Raw genomic sequence first — 23,083 nt, 5'->3', positions numbered from 1 at the left:
GAGTTAAGCTTTGTATGCCCAAATTGTTCTCAGTCTTAGATAGTTTTCACAACTATCTAGCATTCTTTCTTTTGAGAGAAAACCACCGAAAGAATTTGTTTGAAACCACCTTACTAAAAAGCCTTACCCTTGAAACCGATTGAGCTTGATTCACCTTCCATTTGCAAGAATTCGCCAAACACTTAATTGAATGAGAAAGAGATGTTCTTTACCTTTAGTTGGAGGTTGAGCTAGATCGATGCATGGTAATAAGCATAGAAAAATATTTGTAAGTATGTTGATTGATCTTAGCACCATTAAACTATCTTTAAGGACTATAGCTTGAATCCTTCGGTTAGCATCTTAAGGTTATGAGTCCCCACTTTCAAACCGTACCCTCTTACTTCGTTGCTAGAGGACTAGCAAGATTTAAGTTTGGGGATCTGATAACTCTCTAATTTATATGTTTTTAGCATCCTTTTTTTGTCCATATTTTGCATTGTTCATACCTCTAACTTAGCATTTTTAGGTCATTTACTGTAGGAATCCACTTTTAGACAATTTAGGGTGTTGCATTTCTGCATTTGCATATTTTGGATGAAAACAGGTGCTAAAGAGCCAAAAATGGGGAAAAACAAGGACAACCCGAGCATGTACCCGAAGGAGCCATCGAGCTGCAAAAACAAGTCCGAACCCCAACACGATCGAGGAGGATCCAAGAGCATGGAGAGCAACCTGAAGATCCACCCGAGGAGTAACCCGACTACACCCTCGTGTACCCCATCGAGTAGACCATCGGGCAGGTCTGGGAAACTAGGTCAAAAGGGTTTCCATATATAAACCCCCTCCTCTCCTAGCTCGCAAAGGAGCACACCGCAGACCCTCAAACCAGAGAGCGAGAGCTTCTGTGAGAGAACTGAGCGACTCAAACACTTTCTCTTCCATTTTTACATTTTTATTTCATAGTTTTTGTAGTTTTCTTAGATTTCTATCTTGTACTCTTTCTACTCTATTCTATCTTTTAATACAATGCAATTTTCATTCATTTTCGTTGTTTTGTTCCTTGTTATCATGTCCGAGTAGTGTAGTAAAGTTTCTAGGGATGGGATAGATGATTTTGTGTTCTTGGTCGGTTAGGATGCCTTAGCTTGATTGTAAATGATTGATAGATTTCCTTCTAGGTTGGTGTTCTTAATGCTGTCAACAGACCGAGAGGTTGAGATTAGATCTAGTGCGTTTTAGCGACCGAGAGGTGTAGATAAGATGCTTGACATAAGCCAATGCTAGAGGTTTACTTGACTCAGCTCCATCTATTGTTGATGGTTTGTTGAACGATGACTGATAGACAGGTTTTCACCCAGGGTATCAATTCCCTATGCAGTTGTAGTACAAAGGGTTATCAATCCAAATGGTTGTCTATTGCTAGCAGGAAGGATATGATCAGAACGTTACAAGTCAAGCCAAGTAGATAGGGTTTTGATCTAACAGTCCTAAAATAAATGAAAGACAAGTATATAAACAAAGAAACCACACGACCTAAGCACTCGATGCAAGCAATCAAGTACAGGATCGTGTGGGGTGATCGAGTAAGCAAATGGGATATGAACAGCTTGAGGTATTACTCGATACAAGTTATAGTGTACCTGATCGGGTAAGTGGTCGAGTGATGAAAGGAAATGCAAACAATTAAAATACGAAAGCTCCTAAGGATGGGGTAATCGAATCCTAAGTATTCTTGACCAGTACAGATGCCTTACATGCCTCAAGCAAATATTTTCTAGACAATGAATCTCTAAAACTTTGTCACCACACTCTCGCAATAGCAACAATCAACCTTGATCACTTCCCTACCCAACTCTCGTTGGAGAAACATGACCAAGTAGGCATTAAGATCGATTCATTATTGTCAGTAAACCCTAACTCATCTCTTCTCTTACTCAGAGCGAGTGAACCTCTAGCATTGGTTGATTCAAGCATTTCATCTACACCTCTCGGTGGTAAAACACCCTAGATCTAATCTCAACCTCTCGGTCTGTTGACAACATTAAGAACACCAACCTAGAAGGAAATCTATCAAACGTTTACAATCAAACTAAGGCATCCTAACCGATCAAGAACACAAAATCATCTATCCCATCCCTAGAAACTTTACTACACTACTCGGACATAATAACAAGAAACAAAGCAACGAATAAGAATGAAAATTGCATTATATTAAACGGTAAAGTAGAGTAGAAAGAGTACAAGATAGAAATCTAAGAAAAACGATAAAAGCTATGAAATAAAATGTAAAGAAAAAAGAGAAAATGTTTGAGTCGCTCAGTTCTCTCACAGAAGCTCTCGCTATCTGGTTTGAGGGTCTGCGGCGTGCTCATTTGCGAGCTAGGAGAGGAGGGGGTTTATATATGGAAACCCTTTTGACCTAGCTTTCCAGACCTGCCCGATGGTCTACTCGATGGGGTACACGAGGGTGAAGTCGGGTTACTCCTCGAGTGGATCTTCGGGTTGTTCTTCATGCTCTTGGATCCTCCTCGATCGTGTTGGGGTTCGGACTTGTTCTTCCAGCTTGATGGCTCCTTCGGGTACATGCTCGGGTTTGTTCTTGTTTTTCCCCATTTTTGGCTCTTTAGCAACTGTTTTCATCCAAAATATGCAAATGCAGAAATGCAACACCCTAAATGTTCTAAAAGTGAATTCCTATAGTTAATGACCTAGAAATGCTAAGTTAGAGGTATGAACAATGCAAAATATGGACAAAAAAGAATGCTAAAAACATATAAATTAGAGAGTTATCAATGACGCTGCTGGCCACACTTGGACACGGCAGGTCCGATTGTAATTTTTCATTATTTTAATAAAATTATGGGGCTTGACTTCCTTCACCAAAAAAAATATCGAGATGATTTTATTATCAATCGGATGGGGTTATCTACTTAATCATCATATTCATACCCCAAATGCGTAATAGTTATCATGAAAATCTTCTCACCATTTTCCTGCAAATAAAGTCAAAAAAAAAATGAACTAATTAATTACTATTGTGGTCTAAATAATTTATTCAGGATTGTAAGGAAAATAGTTATCAAGGTGAACTTACGTTTACCGGCGAGAGCAGATCAAGGGAGTGCAGGTACAATTTTCCCTGTGCATGTTCCAAATCCGACATTGTAACCATCTCCCTAAACCGGTTTAATCATCATAGTCGTAGTTTGGTTAACAAGTGTTAATCGAAATGTCATAAACAAGTTCATGATCATTTGGAATTGTTGGGACATAAACAAAATTATACTTGTGTTAGTTCGCTTATAGTCTTTTTTTTGGGAAAATTATAAAAAAAGGAGCTTTTTCTAAATATTTGTCCATATACACTTTTTTTTTAAGATTGTTAATTGTGACGAAAATGCTCCTACTAATAGAAATAGTGAAGTTTTTAGGAGTTTAAACCAAAAAACAAACAGAAAACCCATGTTAGTATACAACTGTGTAAAAAAAAATTTGAAAAAAAAATGTATTAGGTGTCAAAAATCAGTTTGTAAATTGCTGATTTCAGGTCTAAATTGTTTAGAATATACTTTCTACGATTTTTTCTCTTTCTGAAACATTTAGATTGTTCATTCTACAGTTTGTACATGTTCTACGAAGTTTAGACGAAAAATTTGTTCTAAAAACTTCATAACCTGAATTTTGTATGTTCTACAAAATTAAGAATATGTATTCTACGTTTTTCTTCATTCTACATCAATTCAGAATTCATTTTCTAAGTTTTACCCTATATACTAAAAGAAGTAGAAGATATATCATAGACATTTTAGAATTTGTAATCTGTAAACCTTAGAATACCCTAAAAAAGAACGAAAATAAATTAAATAAGGAAAGTGAATATTTTTTAAATATTCTTAATTTATGGTTAAGATTTCGTAATTATTGTTTAGATTTGTTCTAATACATTTTAGAATGCGTATTCTTAATTATTTAGAAATAGAGCAAAGTATGTTTGATGTGGAATTCAGTTATTTACCCACAGAGGTTAAAGTTGATTGTCCTCCTGTTGTATTGACAAATGATAGAGGTATGAAAAATTTTCTTGCATATCTGAAAAGGAAAAACATGATTCGGTTGTGTGTTACGTTCAAAAGAGTAGTTGATGATGATAGGAGTAAAGTCCAGTTCGATCTGAATAAGGTCCCAGTTGATACTAGCGATGGTTATGATGTGGAAGTTGATGTGGGAAAATCAGTAGCTATTATTTCAAGGAATTCACCTAAGCCGACTAATGATGTATTAGAAAAGCCTACTGATGCTAATCTTGGTGATGCTACTGGTTTAAAGTTGGAAGATTCAATGGTAAAAAAGGGTGAATATTTCAACAGTAAGGAAGCTTTACAGGCTACTATGGAAATGTATGCAATGAAATATAACTGCGACTACATGATTACAAAATCTGATAAGACATGGTGGTGTATACGCTGCATTGATAGTGCTTGTAATTGGCGTCTCCGGGCTGAGTGTTTACAAGCGTCTACATATTTCAAAATTAACAAGTTTATGGGTAACCATACATGTGCTCCTTCCAAAAAAAACTCATTTTGTAGGACTCCATCTGCAAGAACAATTGGACATCTCATTAAGCAAAGCTATGAGGGTGTGAAGGAAGGTCCTAACTTGAATGATATAGTTAATATTATTCGTTCAAGGTACGGCTGCGAGCTAACATATCACCAAGCTTGGGAGTCTCGGGAGTATGCAGTTAACAAAGTTAGAGGAATTCCTGAGAAAAGTTATGCTAAGATTCCAAAATACTTGCACATGCTACAAGAAGCGAATCCTGGTACGTTCACGAATTATGAAATTGACTTTGATGGAAGATTTAAATATCTATTTATTTATTTTGGTCAATCAAGAAGAGGGTTTTACAAGGCAATGCGGAAAGTGATAGTAGTTGATGGTACATTTTTGAAGAATAAATACAAAGGGGTTCTCTTAGTTGCTACAGCTGTAGATGATAACTCCAATTTGTATCCAATCGCATTTGGAATTGCTGATTCTGAGAATGATTGTTCATGGGAGTGGTTTTTTATGCAACTTAAGATGGTTATAGCTGATGAAGAAGGTTTATCATTTGTGTCAGATAGACATACATCGATTGCTAAATCAATTGGAAACATCTATCCATTGGCTAAACATGGTATTTGCATCCACCACTTGATTAGTAATGTGATAACATATAATAAGGGCAGAGGTATGGTTGCAAAAGCATCAAAAGCTTATAGAGTTGCTGAGTTTGAGAAAGAGTTTGGGCGAATTAACAATATTAGTCCTGCTATTGGAAGTTATCTAGAGGAAGCCGATGTGAGAAAATGGGCTCCCTGTCATTTTCTGGGTTATAGGTATGACATTAACACCAACAATGCAGCTGAATCAATCAATGCTGCTTTGAAGACACCCAGAGAGTATCCAATAATTCCTTTGTTAGACAGCATCAGAGAAATGATGACACGCTGGTTTTATGAGAGTAGAGAGTTAAGTGCAAAGCATAAAGATCCTTTAACTGTTGAGGTGAAGAAAAAGATTTCAAGAAGAATAGAGAAAGGTAAATTCATGAACGGTTATTTGATGAGCAGATCGCAGATCCAGGTTAAAGGTAATGGAGTAGACTACATTGTTGACTTAGGAAGAAGGACTTCTTCATGTGGAAAGTTTAGCATAGGAAAAATCCCTTGTAGACATGCTATAAAAGGAGCTTTTGATATAGGCAAGGATCTATATCCTTATGTTGATGATGTGTATACCACTACTGCATGGAGATCGCAATATGAGGAAACTATTAATCCAATAGGTGTTCCTGAAGAAGAATGGTGAGTCCCACAGCATGTTGAAGATGCAAAAGTTCGACCACCTGAAACAAGAAGACATCCAGGACGGCGAAGAAAAAGAATATATGAATCTGCTGAAGACAAGATAAAATCATCACAAAACTCACAAGGGTCAAAGAGACATAAGTGTGCGCGGTGTGGCAAAGAAGGGCATAACAGAACGACCTGTGATATCGTGATATAACAATGGTTTGTGCATCAACTTACAATTCATGTTTTTGAATTTTTGATTTCATTTATATTTACGGTACTCGTTATGTTTCAGGTAGCCTCTGGATTGTGTTTCACGACAGCTGCTTTGTGATGAATGATGGTGTTTGGTGGTTTTTATTTTCGATTAATAGACTCATGTGTTTTGAAATTCGTTGATGGTGTTGATTTAAGATTAATATAATACTCATGTGTTTTGAAATTCCTTGATGGTGTTTTCTTTCAATCAAACTTTCATTAAAACCATAGTACAAAAAACAAGACTAACAAAAAGTGTTAAGCATAACAACAAAATACAGAAAGCAAAGACATCATATCATCTTTTTATAAAGCCACGCCATTGAAACTGCCAATACGACTAGTACACAAATCCTCTACTTGTTCGACTTCTCCATACTCTCTTTTGCAACCATTAGCTCTTGCCTGATGATCTCAATCATATTCTTCTCCATCTTTTCTTCCATCTCCTTCACCATTTCCTTTTGGAGCTCCACATTGTTTGATACCATCTTTTTTAGATCCTCTAAGAGTTGGTTTTGTTTGCTTTCAACCATCCTAATCTCCTCTACAAGAGCATCATCAACCCAACAGAACATGTGTTTCTCCTTCTTATCCTAAAATCATTGTTTCGATAACAATATTTAATAAATTTCAACATGTGTTTCAAATATTTAATATTTAACCCAACCCATCCCTCTTCAACAATTTGCTACAAAACCCATTATCATCTGTCCAACTCTCTGAATCATGACTGAAATCGGCATTGTACTTAAGACCAGTAACTGCATGGAATTCTTGCATTGAGAGTCTAACCGGCTTCTTACCAAACACAAACCACAGCTCATGTCTTCTTTTAGTCACCAACTGCCTACACATGATGATGTGTATCAACCGAGCTGAGTATCCAAGACCATTCTCATACAATGCAAATACAGATGCGAAAACTGGATCACCCTTCACAATCTCATACTCTTCTGGTAATGCCTTCTTGATTTTGTGTAAGATAGACATTCGACAAGTGTTATTTATCTGTCCAACTTGTGGCTCGCTTCCATCTTCCATAAGCCGTTTAGGGTACTTCTTTTCCATTCCTGCCAAAAAAAGTAAAAGATGAATTAGTATAAATTAGCCAAAACTGAAATAAATCAACAAAGATATAAGACTTCAATTTTGCAAAAAAAAAAAAAAAAAAAAAAAAACAGATTACTAAAAGAATGATTTAAGAACAAGAAAACTATGACTACTAATCATTTAGCTGCTAACAGAAACTTGAAAAAAAAAACAAACAAACGAGATACGACTTTTATAACCAAACTAAATACGACTTGTAAAAAAAAAAAGATTGTACTTTGGCTCTTACTTGTATCAGAATCTGATGGTGCCTTTGTTGAGGACATTGACATTTGCAACTTATGATCCAATTCTGCTCTCAGCCATGGTCAGTCATGAATGATATAGACAGGTTTCCTGAAGTAAGAAGATCAAAAAAAGAAATCGAGTTTTTAAAAAATTACATAACCTGTTAAACGATGAAACTTGAAAAAAAATTTGTAATACAATTCTACATACCTGTTAAGCGGTGAAGATGCAAAATATGTTATGATGTGACAAGCTAAGAAGCAGTGAGAGAAGGAAACACTTCTGAAATCATAACAAAAATCAACAAAGACATGAGAAAGTATACTAAAAGTTCAATTTCGAAAAGAAATTAATACAGATTCTAGAAACTATGATTTAAGAGCAAAAATACTTAGATCATTAATCATTTAGATGCAAAACAAGAATTTAAAGTATGCAGTGATGAAAAAAGGTCCCAAACAAAGAGATGATGATTACACGTACTGTTCTGGAAGACACTTTAGTTTCTTAATAGCAACCTAACTCAACCAACCATATGTATATGCCAAACTGTTTGTTTAAAAGATGATGAGAAAGAGTCTAAGTTTGTTTTGTTTTAAGACTTCAGATTTTTTCAATTTATGTAAGTGTATCCTAGATCCCTCTGATCCGATTTTCGAAAAAAATATCTACAAACAAGAAGGGGCTACAGACGCTAAATCATATGAGAATATTGCTGCAACAAAGTTCTAACCTGAGTTCTCTGACTTCCCAATTTCAATTCTTTCCACCTCAACCTGCATAAATTACAGAAAACAAAACAACGTTACAATCAACAACGTAATCGCTCATATCTAAGCTCATATCACCCTACTTAGAATCAAACAAACTAAGAAAAAGAAAAAACGAAGAACTCATAAGAAAAAGCAAGAGATTTAAGCAAACTTTTTAACTAACCTTATCGTTCACAAAAAGTGTTCACTACTGTTCCGATCATCACTCTTGTTCTTGTTAATTAGCTTTATCGATCTTGTTTCATCAATCCTGGTACACAATTTTTCCTTTAAAGTCAATATAATACTAAAAATAAAACAAACGAAGAGCTTCAACTTATCGTATTCACATTATTAAGTGCAAAAAAATCAAGAATTATATGGTCTAGATGCAAAACGGATCTAAAACTTTGATGTTCATTTGAATTCTGGATTGAAATCGAGATTACAAAAGGATAAAAGTTAAACATTCCCAAAAAAATTCCACAATGAAACATACCAAATTCGATAAACATGGATAAATGGTTAAGAGAAATCCAAACTGAAAATTTGATAATTTACTTATAATTATACAATTCTAGGTTGAAATCGAGATTAAACAAGGAAAAAATTTAAACATGCAAAAAAATATACACAAATTAAAATACCTAATTCGATCGACAAGGAGCAATGGAGAAGAGAAATCCAACCGGATTTACCTTGAGATAGTGAAGAGGAGACCACCAAAACGACTAAGCCACCAATGGATACAAGGCGGAAGACAATGAAGATGGAAAAACGACGGAAGACGGTGAAGAAATCGAACCGGCGGAAGATGGTGAAGATGGAGAGAGATGTCGACGATGGAGAGAGCTGACGGTGAGATGCTGACGATGGTGAAAGACAAGAGATGGTGACGATGGTGAGATACGGCGGAAGGGTTTTTTCTCGATTAACCCTATCGGGAATTTTTTGACCTGAATTGTTTTGGGATCCCATTTGTTTTCTTACTTTGTCGAGACAAAGTAAAATTTTCCTTATTTTCTCAAGACCCATTACGAAAAATTAAGCCTACTAGATTGACATAGTAAAATTATTTCGATTTAATTTTACTGTATTTTTAATTTCAGAAGACAAAAAATCAACAAATTTTATTTGAAAATATAACTAAGGGTATAATTGGCTATTTTTATATCCTAAAACCTATTTAACCAAACTTTAAAAAAAAAAAGTGTAAATGGATAAAAATTGGGAAAAAGATCTTTTTTTATAATTTTCCCTTTTATTTTTACCTTGCATAAACCTGAGAAGGTCACTTTGTCACCGTCTTAGAGAAATGTGTTAGATGAGTGTATATAGTTTTATACTTGTACATATTATAGTTGGTTAAGGACTCTGGAATGTCCGGTTTATAGATTAAATTAATTGTATAGCTCCGGTTTGTCCCGGTTTGATAATCACGTTCCACATAAGAACATTGTAACAACTCTTTCTTCGATTAATGAGAATTTGAGTTTCTAACAAACTTTTCTCTCTATTCGTGTTTGCTGATATGGTATCAGAGCATGTGTCATTGGAGAAATGTCTGAGTTGTTTCGTTGAGTAATAACGGTTTCTGTCCATTCCAAGTTAACTCAAGTAGGCGCACCCATATGAATCTGGCTCCTGCGTTAAGAATCAAGAAACACACATCCTTGTTGTTATTTTTAGCCATCACTTGATAAAGTAGAGGAGAGAACCAGTTTGAAAGAGTTTACAGGCCCGCTTATGGTTCCGGTTCCAAGGAGATCACCAGGCCTCAAATTGCAACCATTGACGGTATGGTGTGCTAGCTGCTGCGTTATGGTCCAGTATCTGTCAACATAAGTTTAAGAGAGTTGGAATCATACTAATTAATTGTAAGGAGGTACTGGGTAAGAGACTATAGAGGAACTAACACGTTTTGAAAGTTGCTCTTTGTTATTACACAAGCATCATGTTTCAGTTGAACCTATAAGCGAAGAAGCATGATGTTTATTTTTAATTAAATCCACAATCATCTGTAGTTGATAGTGAAAAGAAAAAAAAAACTCCACGATGCTACCTCCAAAGAGATGTCATAATTTACAGAATCCTTCTCAGCCAAATATGGCAATGGCGGTGGATCCTGCACAAAAAGAATCAATGATTGCATGGCACAAAAATAATGTGATGCAAAGTACCAACCTGCTTGGGAGCTTGACAACCGAAAGGCTCAAGCGCATCTAAGGTAACAATCCAAGGGGTTACGGTAGTCCCTACAACACAACAAATCAACATTCGCTGAAGTTCCAAGCTCACATACTCCAACTAGAATAAACGAAATCGAAGTTTTGAAGCCAAATATCAATCTTGAATACTAATTTCTCACCGAAACTCTTCCCTAGGAAAGGCCCAAGAGGCACATACTCCCACGCCTGAATATCCCTAGCTATAACAACAAACATTTCATAAAACAGGTCACGCACGGTCAGGTTAAAGATGACTCAAAGAATACTATAATGAAGTAAGTACTCAGTATTAGACCAAAATATATGATCGGCTGCATTATTCACGTCAATGGGCTTTCCCAATCCCAATTCATTTCCTGGACCAACTACAGCAGCCTGAATATCAAGTGATAAAAGAAATTCGTCAATGGTGTAAAAATACTTAACTAACACCAAATAGCTTCAACTGAATCATTCTTAAGCAAATCAACATTACTGAGGCATCCGATGCTTACCATTTCAAGCTCAAAATCAAGTTCCTTGTAGATGGCATTGACCTCGGCCTCGGGAAGAATACAAAACAAGAAAAAGTAAATCTGGAATTAGCATTTCAGTATTAATTTTCCAAATCAGTTTCAGTGTAAGAGTATCTTAGAAAACTTCTAACAAATTAAGAACAACGATTTTTCTTGTCAAAGCATAAAACCTTGCATAATGCATGACTTAGAAAATGAAATGCCTTAACAAACATTCTCAGGATAAGAGCAAAAAAAAAAAAAAAAAAACAGATAATAAACATACAGTTTCCTAACCTTGGTCGAAAAATGGATGATGCCCTTCCATGATATGCAATAGGACGACCAAACATGGTAATGTCGTGTAAAATTTGCAGAGTCACTCGATCATTGCATGAAGAAACACTCAGCTCAAAAGTAATATATACGCACCAATTTGGGATTATCGCATTTTCAGGCCCACGAAACATAAGTCCGCAGTTCTTTGCGTGATGCATAGATGCAAAGAAGTCTGTATAGTCCCCAATCACCATAGGAACAATCATTTCCACTTTATTCTGCAAATCAGCGCCAAACAAAGACAACATTAGTAAAATAGCTTTAAACAACCTCATTTCGCCTGTTTCAGGAACACATTTTTTCAGTACTAACCATCTCATAGAATGACTTTCTCCTCAATGGGTTCATTAGCTGCGTCAAAAATATACCAAAACCAAAACCAAAACCATAAAGTCAAATAACAAACTCTGCATAACTTGTATAAAATCAATAGGATCAAACAGAGCTTACATGACAAAAAAATTTGAAGCGTAGAGCGGGCTTCCTTCCTTCCACGCAGGCCGTCCCATGGCCAAGAACTTTTTCAAATTAGGCTGTAAACAGAGCACAGAAACTTAGAACATTAACAACAACAGAAATAGACTAGACCATGAACAGAACCCGATCCTTAGAAATAACATAACCCTACATCACTCATGTAGCTTAGTGTGGAGCAATAAACCATAACCATCAGATCATGAAAGATGGGAAAAATCGCATCAAACCCAGCAATCATGGTTGGCAAAAGTTCAAAACCGTGATCAGAAAACTCAAAGTGAACCAATTGAAGCAACGAGCAATTTAGTGTAGAATATCCGAAATTATCGAGCTAAACGGGATTGGATAATGCATTGGTCGGTGACGCGATCACAGTTTCACCGCAACATTTGATAAGAATGAAGAACACAATCTCTACTTCTTACCTGTGTGATGCACTGTTTATACAATACTAGAGCCACCGGCACATCACCGATTCATCAACTCTATCTCCCAAGCAACACATACGTCACTTTTACAATTCACAAACAATGCATACCATCTACGATCCTTTCTCTATACTGTATTAATATACAATAGTGTGAACTAACTCATCTTCAGCCCCACACGTGCCTCTCATGTGCTGAGCAAACTTGAGAAAATATCAGTTTAATAGGAATCGAGAAACGAACCTGAAGGAAGCAATCAGCGTCCTTAAGAATCTGACCATCGAAGTTACTAAACTACCCTCAGCTACTTGGCTGTGTACTGCATTGTAAAATAAGGGGTAGGAACGTAATTTAGCAAACCTGTGGGATCCGAATCTTCTCTCCTCTCAACAAATACCCTCTCATCGGCAGCCACACACACAGATCTAACCCCGAATTCTCGGTGCGGCGGTTAGGCACCCTTAGACGAAAGAGTTTCATGTTCTTTCATCGATTGGTTATTCCTCTCTGTTCGTATCTCTTTTTCCAATTTCCCCTAAATTCTTTTTGTTTCTCTCTCGATCGGAGTCATGGCGAAGTACTACGGTAAGATCTCTCTCTCTTTCTCTCTCTCTTGCTCCAATTCAATTCAAGTTGATGTCGGTCTGATGGCTTCCTAATTGTTTCGTTGTCCGTTTTGGCAGATGCTGACACGTGCGTCTTCTGGGACGTCGTTGATTTCCCAGTCCCTGAGGATCGCATGTTAAACGAGTTTCGTAGTAAAGTCGAACGAGCGCTTCGGATGGAGGGGTATATTGGTAAACTGAAAATCCAGGCTTATGGTGATGGAGATGCAGATAGGATGGATTATCTCTGTGCCAAGATGCAGCTTGTACAAAAAGGTGAACAAAATTAATTGAAGTCCTCCGATCCTCTTTAATATTATAATTAACACTTTTTTCTTATATATATATATATATATATATTCATGTCTCGTAATTTGCATGCATCTCCGTTGATTGATATGATATGCATTTCCCAGCGGCTGAAAAACATGTGAGACTCAGTAGGATGCAACTGGACATACTTTACTGGGCATTCCGTTGTTTTAATGACGAACTAGAACATAACGAGACAAACTTCCTCGTAATTGCTAAAGACGTCCCAGGGAAAGACACAGGTTTTCTCAATCTTCTTGCTTTGTTTGGTTTTTTTTACTTCCTGACTAAGTAAGTAAAGAGATCCGTTTGATGGCAAAGTCATTTTAATTGAATGTTAATGATTTTCTGCTTGCACTTTTAATTGAGTTTCTCAGTAAATATCGTCGAGATACAAACATAATACGAGAAGAAACTATACATGCAAAAAGAACATAAGCAAAAACTTTGTTCTTCCTCTCTCTCTCTCTCTCTCTCTCTCTCTCTCTCTCTCTCCCTCCCTCCCTGCGGATGCAGACTAAAGACTACAATCCCCTTTTGCCTCTCTTTTTAAGGGGGTCGCTTGTCAGAAACAACAATTACTGAACATTCCACCACTAGCTACCTCGACTGCACTTTCTTCTATATTGTTATGACCTCAAATCTTTCATAATGTCCAACTAGTGATGACACTAAGCAGCAGATATATAACCTTTTTGCAATCCTACATCACATTAATAAGATGCTTGCATATTTCTGTAACAATTACGCCACTGCTATTGTGAGTCTTAAATGTGTATATTCCTTTTAACAGGCACTGGTTATGTTTGCAATACATATAAGGGAACTTCTCCTTATATCCTGTGGAGATGATAAGGATGTTCAACTTTAGTGACAAGGTTTTAGAGAGGTGTTCCTTTTCTCGTGTGTAGTATCGTGCAGTCATCTATAAACGAGCTCTCGTCAGCCAATACTGCGTCTCCTGAAGAAAACAATCAACAAAAAGTTTGTAACGCTGAGAACAATATCAATGTAAGTTGCGAACCTATACAGTTTCACTTGGGTCTTGTTTTGTTGAGAAAATCGTGTGGTTGTAACAGAAGGTTTTGATTGAAAAAATGCAGGAATTAGCTACATCGGATATTATGGTTTGAAGAAACAACTGTGACAGCTGAGGCTAGAATAGTAGATAATGTCGTCCCAGAGAGCAAAATTATCAAAGCCCCAAAAGCTGGAGCCAAAGCTTCAAAAGAAACAATAGAGATGTGGCGAGAAAACGGATTCTCTAGGTAAGTAAATATTTAAGTGTTTTTGCAATCCTACATCACAACATAAAACTAGCAATTCATATAAAATACCATCTCCCAGTGCTTCACACACAATCTTTGGGAAAGAATTTGCATCACCATAGAAAACGTGACCCAATAAACATGAGTAAACTGCAATCATTCCAGAACTTCAATAACTGAGAGCTCGTAAATTGAGAATAACGTTAGCCAGTTGTTGGTCCAAGTTAAAATACATTGTCGATCAATTTTAAGAATAAGATTGTGATCTTAGGAAAATAATTAAGAAGATAAATTGAAAGAAGGATTTAGATCCGGAAGGATTCAAATATGATCCGAAAAGTGCTTCAGATAAAAAAGATAATACTTGAGCAGACTTAAAAGCGTGCAAATTATCACTTACATAAAACAGAGTTTAAAAGACGACGACAAACAAACGAGAAGTGATAATTTGCACATCAGATCATGCAAACAGAGTTTAAAAGACGACGACAAACAAACGACATACACAAAACCAAAAATCTTTTGAAAAAAAAAAAAAAGCAGAACATTATTGTCGATGGAGCCATGCATGCATCAGATCCTCCTAAATATGTTGGCAGGCGATGGTTTTACTCGAGCGAATAGGCATTTTAATTCGGTACGAGGGATAGGTTTTCCTCCCTCAAGTAGGCTTGTCCAGTACCATGCTAAATTTACCTTAGGAATTCCCAGTTTTTCTGGGCAGCAATCATCGGGCAGTACTAAGAAAATTTGGAAAGTTAAATTATACAAATTTTGGAGAAAATCCACGAACTCCGTTTGTTGGTCGCAGTTCTTTGCGACTACCATCAAGGAAGGTGCAGGTTTTAAATAAGGCAAAGGGTTTTCCAGTGCCCAGAATGCAGCGTCTACTAATATCTTAGAAAGTCTCAAATATTTATCGCCTGGAAATGCATATCAACAACGGAGATCTCTAGATTACATACAGCCACAGGCCCCACATACACAATTTATTTTGTAAGAAAAAAAAATCAAAAGGAAATCTCACTATTCTGTACGAAGGTGAACCCGTCTTCAGCCGGATACGGATCCGTCTCACCATAAGCCGTGATTGACAACTCACCAGTATAACCCTCTCTCCGCAGAACAGAACCAACAATATCACGAATACTGTAACCCTCAGGGACTGGGAAATCCACCAAGTCCCATAAGACGCGTATTTTAGCATCTGCATACACAAAATATCGGAGAACGCATAAACAAATACGAAACTGAAGAAGAAAAAACGATCGGCGGCTAGTTATAGATGACAGATGAAATCTAATCCAGATAATTTCGAGCACAGATCTTACCGTTGAAACCTCTGTTCATGATTGGTTTCTACTACGGAGATCGAGAGGATGATACAACGGAGAAATATAAAGCTCAGATCTGTGTTTTTTGTTTTTTTTTCTCGGTTACAAATTAAAAAAGAGGGCGACTGCCGATACAAAAGAGGGCTTTTTAGGGCTACTATTCTTGGAAGACTGTTAATCGTTGGATCCTAGTTTATCAACGGTTGTTATCATCGATCCGCGTCATATTTCTCAAGCGATCTGAACCGTCAAGATCTTCTGCACACTACTATATTTTTAGCCGTTCGATCTCACATCGTTTTTGTTATATGAATCTTGACTTTACCCAATTCTCAAAAAAAAAAAAAAAAAAAACTTTATTCTCTACGTTTAAGATCATATCTCTACCGGATGGTATTACTAACAAAGTTTTGAAAAAGTTGCTTAAGAATAAAATACGTTAGATTGATGATAACAAACCGCGGGTTGTTTTTGAACGCTTTTTTCATTATATTTGTTTATCTTTGCAATCATAATAAAATTAAAACTGTTTGAATCTTTTAGATACATTCCTAAATTTATATTATTACTTGAAGACGTTTTGATTTCTCTTTAATTGTTGTTTGCGACTGTTTTGCACATTTTAAACTGTAGAATTAGAATAATTAATGAAAAACTAGATTTTATAATTTCTTATATAACTAAAAATTTTAATGTTTAATTTTGTTAATTAATTATATTTATTAATTTCGTTGTTTTGTTTAGTGTTTAAAATTATTTAATCATATTTGTATAAATTCTAACCTACGAGCATTTAAATTTCTTTTAGCATATTAAAATGTTTAGAAGATATATATATATATATATATATATATTTTTAAAAAAATATTGTAATTATGGGATACTAATTAGTGTTAATTGGATTCATTTCAAATATATTTTTTGAAACTATTATAAAGCATGATGTAAACTAATTTTGATACACAAAACCTTGCTTTAGAAATGCCAATTTTGGGTTTTGAAGAGAGGTATTATATATCATTATTTAAATCACAAATTTATTTTCTAATAGTTAAACAAATACTAAAAAGTGTAGACTGATCAATAAGTCTAAGTGATATGATCAATAAAACATTTGCTCTACTGTTACATACAGCTTGATACAATGGATAGTTATCAATACTTCATGTCTTAAAGCAAAATATTGAAAATAATAATATCAGTCTATATAATAAACTGTGTAAATACAATTTTGTGCATTGAATAGCTTTCATACTACACGTGGATAAGTATATTGAACTCATAAGCTAGCCCTCTTGTCGTATATCGTATCATTTTTATTATTATCTACACCATTGGTTAGGAGTAAAATTGACCGAGAGATTTTCGATAAATACAATACGAAGGCCAATAAACAAAAATTAAGTAAACTTAACTTCAAAAAGATGATAGTAAATCATTCTATTCCTTATACATATCCCATAGAATCACTTGCCTATAAGGGTTTGATACTTATTTTATTGAATGTTGCTTGATGAAAAAAAAGAAACAAATTTTGGTATATGGGATTGAGATATGTGAAACTATATTGTAAATCAAAACTTTTATAATGAATTAGGAAAGCCATAACATAACATAAACCTTAATAATCTATATTATTATTTTTCACAGCATTTTTCAGAAGAAGGCTTGGAGTTCAGACTTATTTACAGACAATGTCATTGTAATTAATATAAAATATTAAAATTGATTTACCGATTTTGATTACCAAAAATACATTAAAATGGGAAGGAATTAAAATCTGATAAATATGGTAACTAATTATTTTTTTAGGACGATCAAAAACTAAATTTATAGGGGTATTTTATAGATTTTTTTTTAATAAAAGAATATATTAATTGCTTACAAAAATCTTTCTATCAATCGTGATTTGCGATCTCGAATCAAGATAATAATGAGAATATTCCATATCCTAATGTTTCCACGTAAAGTAATTAGTTTTGTAGAGATTATTTAGCCATAAATCTAGGAGGATCCACACTCATTCCATCTCCCATATATATGATGTTTGCAAACATTCAACCGGAAATATATATGTTGATGATGCAAGGCGTAGTGGGTATGTTGGTGGATACCGTGGTGGTGGTGGTCATCGAGGAGGCGCTGTGGTGGATTTGTCATTGGTGAATCAGTTGAATGACCACAAGACTTATCAGCGCCGGGACATGTCATGGGTAAGCTTTCATTTTGTTTTGTTCACTATTTTGGTTGGGTTGTTTAACTTTTTAATGATTTTTTTTTGTTACTTGAAGATGTTAGTAAATGATCTACAAAGTAAGGGAGTGGTCATGGAAAATGGGGTACTATTGAAGATGAGATTCTTCTGTAAGCATCTTGCCTTAAGTCTAATTTTCACTCTATGTCGTGAATTCTACACTATTTTGACAGTTAATTTTTGTCTTCAGTTTAGCCGTCTTTTGATAACTCATTCGTGACATATGAACTTGAAGAGTACACTGAAAGGAAGGCAGTGCAAAAAAGACAAGTGAAGGGAAAAATGATCTTTAAGGATAAGAGATTAAGGGAGCAACGTGTAATATACTGAAATTAACAATATATATTGTGAAAAATCTCATAAACACAAAAGAGCCTAATTGTTGCTTCTATAAGGTTTTCACATATGTTTGACAAAAAAAGTTTTTTCATATATGTCTGTTGCAATATTTCATAAATTAAATTTATATAAAATTAAGTAACTTTAGTGAACTAGATTTGAATTAAAATTATACCTTTTAATTATATGTTGTATGTATATGTAATATCAATACTTAGTTACATATATACTACAGGTTAAATCTATAAAAAAAAGGTTTAAATCATGTACTTCAAATAATAATATAAAAGTAAAATCTTAACATAATTTTATATATAAATAAAATATTTTCTTGGGGTTTATAGGTTTATAGCTGGTTATAACCGACATTTAAAAATCAAAAGTTCAATATATATCTATATTAACATTTTTGAAGTACATTTTGTGTTATGCCTTTTTAGTTTTGTTTATTTAAAAAGTTATTTACAACATTATCCCCTAAAAATTTTCCAAAACTAACATTACTCCAGATTTTGTTTCCTAAATATTTTACATTTCATTCCAACTAAATAAGAACAGCAACCAATATGGAAATATATACTATCATATATTTAACCACACATTCTATTGTGCTTTGAAGATATTCTATATCTGAATCCTTCGCTAACAATGAAAACAACATTTTGATTCCCATTTTAATTTCCAAAATCTGTGAATTTTGATTCTTAACGTAAAAAAACTTCGATTGACATTTATTTGAATATTATAACTAACATATATAAACTTAATAAAACTTTTAATTATTATGAATATGTAAAATTAAAAAAGTCTAAAATACTATATAATGTGGTTATATAGTAGATGAATTATAAAGAGGACATGTTGGAATATTTGATAAAATATTATTAAATTTGTGTTAACATGGGTTAAATCCTCATTTAATTATTTATCAACACTACTAATATTAGAATATTTGACATAAAATCAAGTTGATTTAACTAAGATTGTGTAAAATAATTAATTCATTAGGAAAAATGTGACTTAATCACAACATATAAATTATTGATTATGTATTTAAATCTCTTATTTTTTTGTTATAATAATTAAAAATCCAAATAGAATCTCAAACATTAAACAAAACAAGCTAAATATAACAAACAAATGGTCATGAAATGTATAAATATTTAGCCGCACAACAACCGGAAAATTTAGTTATTCCTCTATCTACAAAACATCCAATATTTAACAAATAGATACAACATAAAATATAAATTATAATAAAAATTATATGTCCGCGGTGTATTGCGGAATAAAATCTAGTAATAGATATAAAGATGATACCTAGGTAGGTATACTAAACTCAAAATTGGTTTTGTTCTCAACATTGCCTTTGCAATGACTTACCTATAGGGAAAAAATGAAACATATTTTAATTACGTATATACAGGGCTTGTGAAAAACATAATTTCAAAAGCTAAGTAACAATGCTAAAGCAGTTTCAAAAAAAAAAAAAAAGTAACAATGCTTAAGTAAACGTACATGTGCTAAATCATTTTCTTAGTTCTCCAAATTCTGAAACTCCTCTTTTGAACATCACATGAGTTGTTTGCCTTTCAATCTTGCTTTGTTTGTTAACAATAAGAAATGTTTATATTTTTTTGAAGTGAATTTAGATAAAACCCATCCCACCATATAACTATGCACTAAAAATCACAATCAAACCTTCTCAAATTACAAAAAAAAAAAAAAAAAAATATATATATATATATATATATATATATATATATATATAACACAATATTTATGTTATGAATGATATTTTTATAGTGGCTTAAGAAGATGATAGGGATATGTGTGAATGAATCGAGAAAATCCTGTTAAGCAAGTCTACAATCTTCAAAAAAGTATTTTGATTACGAAATAATGTACATGAAATTTTTTTTACATAAGGAATATGCCACTAATAGGATTTTGGTATAGTAATTACTTTCTGTTTTACGTATTATCTCGATTTCCTCTTTATTATATTTTTAATGTATGGAATCAAAGATTTTTTTTTTTTTTTAATTTTTATTGTGAATATTCAATCGTCATTATTGTTTTCCATAAGTAGGCAAATCCTATCATAAAAGATTCACCTATCCATAAGCAAACAAACGATTGAGTGAAGATCTCAATTTCCTTGGAATAACATAGTTTTGCATATTATTGTTTCTTTTTTAAAACTAAAACATTTAACTCTTTTAACTTGGAAAGAAAACACAAATTGTAAGGATTAACTATGCAAATAAAGATGATTTTTAGGGTAAAAAACAAAACGTACTTCAAAAATGTATATATCGATGATAAATACTTTTGAGCGTGAGAATGCAACGAATGCTTCATCTAAATATACACTAGGTTCAGACCCGCACGTATGTGCGGGGTTATATTTATAAACCAATTTATTTTAGTATTTATAGTCAAACTCATATTAATTGAGATTTTAGTTTGATTTTTGGTTCAGTTTATTAATGTTTGAAAATTTGTAATAATAATGGTTTCACCAATATTTTTTAAATTTGGAACAACATAATGGTTGGACTCACAACAAACTAAATCAGATAAATGATTGGTTAGATTCTATTAAATTTGTGAACTATCAAATCAAATATATAACCGCTAACAACGATGAAAACCCGTTTAAGACAAATATGAATATTTAGGGGTGGATGTAATTCTCTTTCTGTTTTGTCATGTTCCATCATGTCCTACACCTGTTCTCAAATTTCTGTTGCATAAAAGAAAACATTCCAAATATGGGACATTCTGAATATGAGACAAATTTGTATTTTTGATAGAAAACAAGATGGGACCGAATGAAAACATACATTCTCAAACTCCCGTATGGAATAAACATAAATATAATTGATAATATATTTATATATCATATCTTATAATAAAAATATTACAAAATTATTTGACTTCTTTATTCTTATTATTTTATATATAGTTGTAACATCCGTGAACCGAAATCCCGGTTTGGGAGTTGCATCGGTCGATGCAGATGGTGCATCGGTCGACGCAGGTTCAATTTTCTGCGTTTTGACTTAAGTTAAACGTTGTGTTTTGGGTTAGGAAACCCTTAAGTCGGGTTTTGTCTCATTCGACGGATTTGGCCGTTTTTGAGAGAAAAGGTTCTTGAGGATTTTGGGTGATTTGAGACTGTTCCTGTAGAGATCTGTAGCTGGGATCGCTGTAGGAGCTTCCTGGAAGTGTTTTCTTGCTTGTTTGAGGTTCAGATTCGTCTTGGCAAAGGTAAGTGCAGGACCATGGCTTATCTAAGCTAGAGAACTCTCTAATTTGCTTGTTGTGTATTGTTAGACTTGTTAGATTGGTAATTGGGACGTTAGGAAGCTTTCTTGTGGCTTGGGATCGAGTTTTGTGGTTGTAGGAACGAAGATCCGGCAAGAAGCTTCGGGGAAAACACGGTGCTCGGCATTGCATCGGTCGATGCATATCTTGCGTCGGTCGATGCAAGTGCGAGAACGACGCGTAAAACTTTAGGGTTTTCGTGTTATGTCGAGCATGCGTCGGTCGATGCAGTGCGCGTGTTGGTCGATGCAAGTGTGACTTGCATCGGTCGATGCAACCTTTGTGTCGGTCGATGCATCCCCATGTGGTGTTGGTCGATGCATGTTGGTGTCGGTCGATGCAGAGTCCTGGTTTGTCGTTTGTTGTTTGTTGATTGTTGTTTGATGGTTAGAGATGACTCTATTGCTTGTGTGTATAGCCCAGTAGATGGGAGGATTGTTTTACTGAGTGTTTATTAAATACTCATGCATTGCAATATGTGTTTGTGGTGCAGGTAAAGGCAAGTGTGATCGTGGAATCAAGGCGATGAAGAGGAGGATGTTCTAGGGACTCGGTTTGATGTTGTCTGGCATTGCTAGGTTGCTAGAGTTGGGTCACTAGAACATTGCTAGGTTGTTGGTTCTATGTTTCCTGTTGTTTGATTATTGGATATTGTTGATGTCATATTTATTGGTTATATTATTGGATATTATTGGATATTGATATTATTCCGCTGATGATTGTGATTGTGGTTAGGTGGCTAGTGGGTATGTGACTACTAGTTGTCGTTTATTTATTATTATAGTATATCTATATATTTATTATTTATTATTAAAAAAAACGGGTCTTGTCGTTTCAGTTTGGTATCAGAGCCTTTACGGTTCTAGGTTTGGGTTCACTAGGCTTTGTGCTATAGATGTTTAGGATTTGCATGCTTTGATTGATTATGTGAGTTAGTCAATTGTGTGTGTGGCATGGAGTCCTAGAACATCCTCTTCGAGCCTACTGTGTGATTCCACGGTGAGTTTATGTTCTGTGTTATAATAGAAATTTGTTTGCTTAGTCTTCTGTTCATGGTAGTGCAGATTGCTAGAGATGGTGTTGTCGCTGGTCGTGGTCGTGGTAGGGGCAGAGTCCCAGAGGTTAGTGAGACTGAGGACCAGAGTGTGACAGTTGAGGGTGTTGGCGAGTCGCAGGGTGTACCGGGAGATTCTGGGAGTGTGGCCGGAGGGGGCGGTGTTGATGCTCCAGTGGCCGTGATGTGGGTTCTAGGTGTGGGAGTTCCAGCGGGAGGAGTCTGTGGTACTAACTTTGCGGCTATGATAGCACAATTGTTGGAGCGGTTGCCACCTGTGGTACCGGCTCAGGCTCAGGTAGTGCCACCAGTGGTGGCGGAGGAGCGGCAGCCCGTGGTTGCAGATGTGGGAGCACATGGACGTTATTTGTCTATACTCAAGGAGATGAAGGGTCTTTTGACTGAGAGGTTTTTGGGGTGTACAGACCCTACTGGTGCAGATGCG

The 23,083-nt window shown here is 34.8% G+C and overlaps 3 protein-coding genes and 1 pseudogene across 6 annotated transcripts; 1 reads left to right on the top strand and 3 right to left on the bottom strand.

Moving 5' to 3' along the window:
* Positions 1–6,574: 6,574 nt before the first annotated feature.
* Positions 6,575–9,177, bottom strand: LOC147945894 (uncharacterized). Its single transcript, XM_087509084.1, has 6 exons — positions 8,872–9,177; positions 8,358–8,444; positions 8,155–8,197; positions 7,632–7,703; positions 7,423–7,529; positions 6,575–7,153 (listed from the first exon to the last, which is right to left on the bottom strand). Exons 5-6 carry the CDS (start codon positions 7,463–7,465, stop codon positions 6,741–6,743), a joined length of 456 nt encoding a protein of 151 aa, XP_087365210.1. The 5' UTR covers positions 7,466–7,529; positions 7,632–7,703; positions 8,155–8,197; positions 8,358–8,444; positions 8,872–9,177; the 3' UTR covers positions 6,575–6,740.
* A 414-nt stretch (positions 9,178–9,591) lies between these two features.
* On the bottom strand, positions 9,592–12,619 carry LOC104780395 (fumarylacetoacetase-like; annotated as a pseudogene). Its single transcript, XR_015596296.1, has 14 exons — positions 12,500–12,619; positions 12,383–12,433; positions 11,685–11,767; positions 11,547–11,585; positions 11,328–11,452; positions 11,184–11,246; positions 10,896–10,950; positions 10,694–10,776; positions 10,542–10,603; positions 10,358–10,428; positions 10,236–10,298; positions 10,090–10,142; positions 9,910–10,006; positions 9,592–9,817 (listed from the first exon to the last, which is right to left on the bottom strand). The product of XR_015596296.1 is annotated as a fumarylacetoacetase-like (transcript).
* On the top strand, positions 12,496–18,400 carry LOC104780394 (uncharacterized). 3 transcript variants are annotated; one of them, XM_087510269.1, is made up of 8 exons: positions 12,496–12,724; positions 12,823–13,020; positions 13,161–13,298; positions 13,850–14,067; positions 14,160–14,324; positions 17,748–17,871; positions 17,950–18,022; positions 18,108–18,400. In XM_087510269.1, exons 1-4 carry the CDS (start codon positions 12,709–12,711, stop codon positions 13,906–13,908), a joined length of 411 nt encoding a protein of 136 aa, XP_087366395.1. In that variant the 5' UTR covers positions 12,496–12,708; the 3' UTR covers positions 13,909–14,067; positions 14,160–14,324; positions 17,748–17,871; positions 17,950–18,022; positions 18,108–18,400. The 3 variants fall into 3 exon arrangements, with proteins under 3 accessions (XP_087366395.1, XP_087366394.1, XP_019100173.2); XM_087510268.1 differs by having other exon boundaries at positions 18,103–18,400; XM_019244628.2 differs by lacking the exons at positions 17,748–17,871; positions 17,950–18,022; positions 18,108–18,400 and having other exon boundaries at positions 14,160–14,417.
* On the bottom strand, positions 14,629–15,838 carry LOC104780393 (uncharacterized). The gene is made up of 3 exons (XM_087510267.1): positions 15,656–15,838; positions 15,352–15,531; positions 14,629–15,247 (listed from the first exon to the last, which is right to left on the bottom strand). The coding sequence occupies exons 1-3, from the start codon at positions 15,672–15,674 to the stop codon at positions 14,898–14,900; spliced, it is 549 nt and encodes a 182-aa protein (XP_087366393.1). The 5' UTR covers positions 15,675–15,838; the 3' UTR covers positions 14,629–14,897.
* Positions 18,401–23,083: the final 4,683 nt, after the last annotated feature.

Source organism: Camelina sativa, chromosome 4 (genome assembly GCF_030686135.1).
Source record: "Camelina sativa cultivar CO46 ecotype springtype chromosome 4, ASM3068613v1".
Lineage (NCBI taxonomy): Eukaryota > Viridiplantae > Streptophyta > Magnoliopsida > Brassicales > Brassicaceae > Camelina > Camelina sativa.
Note: the sequence above shows the minus strand (reverse complement) of the source record. Positions and strands in the feature narration are given on the sequence as shown.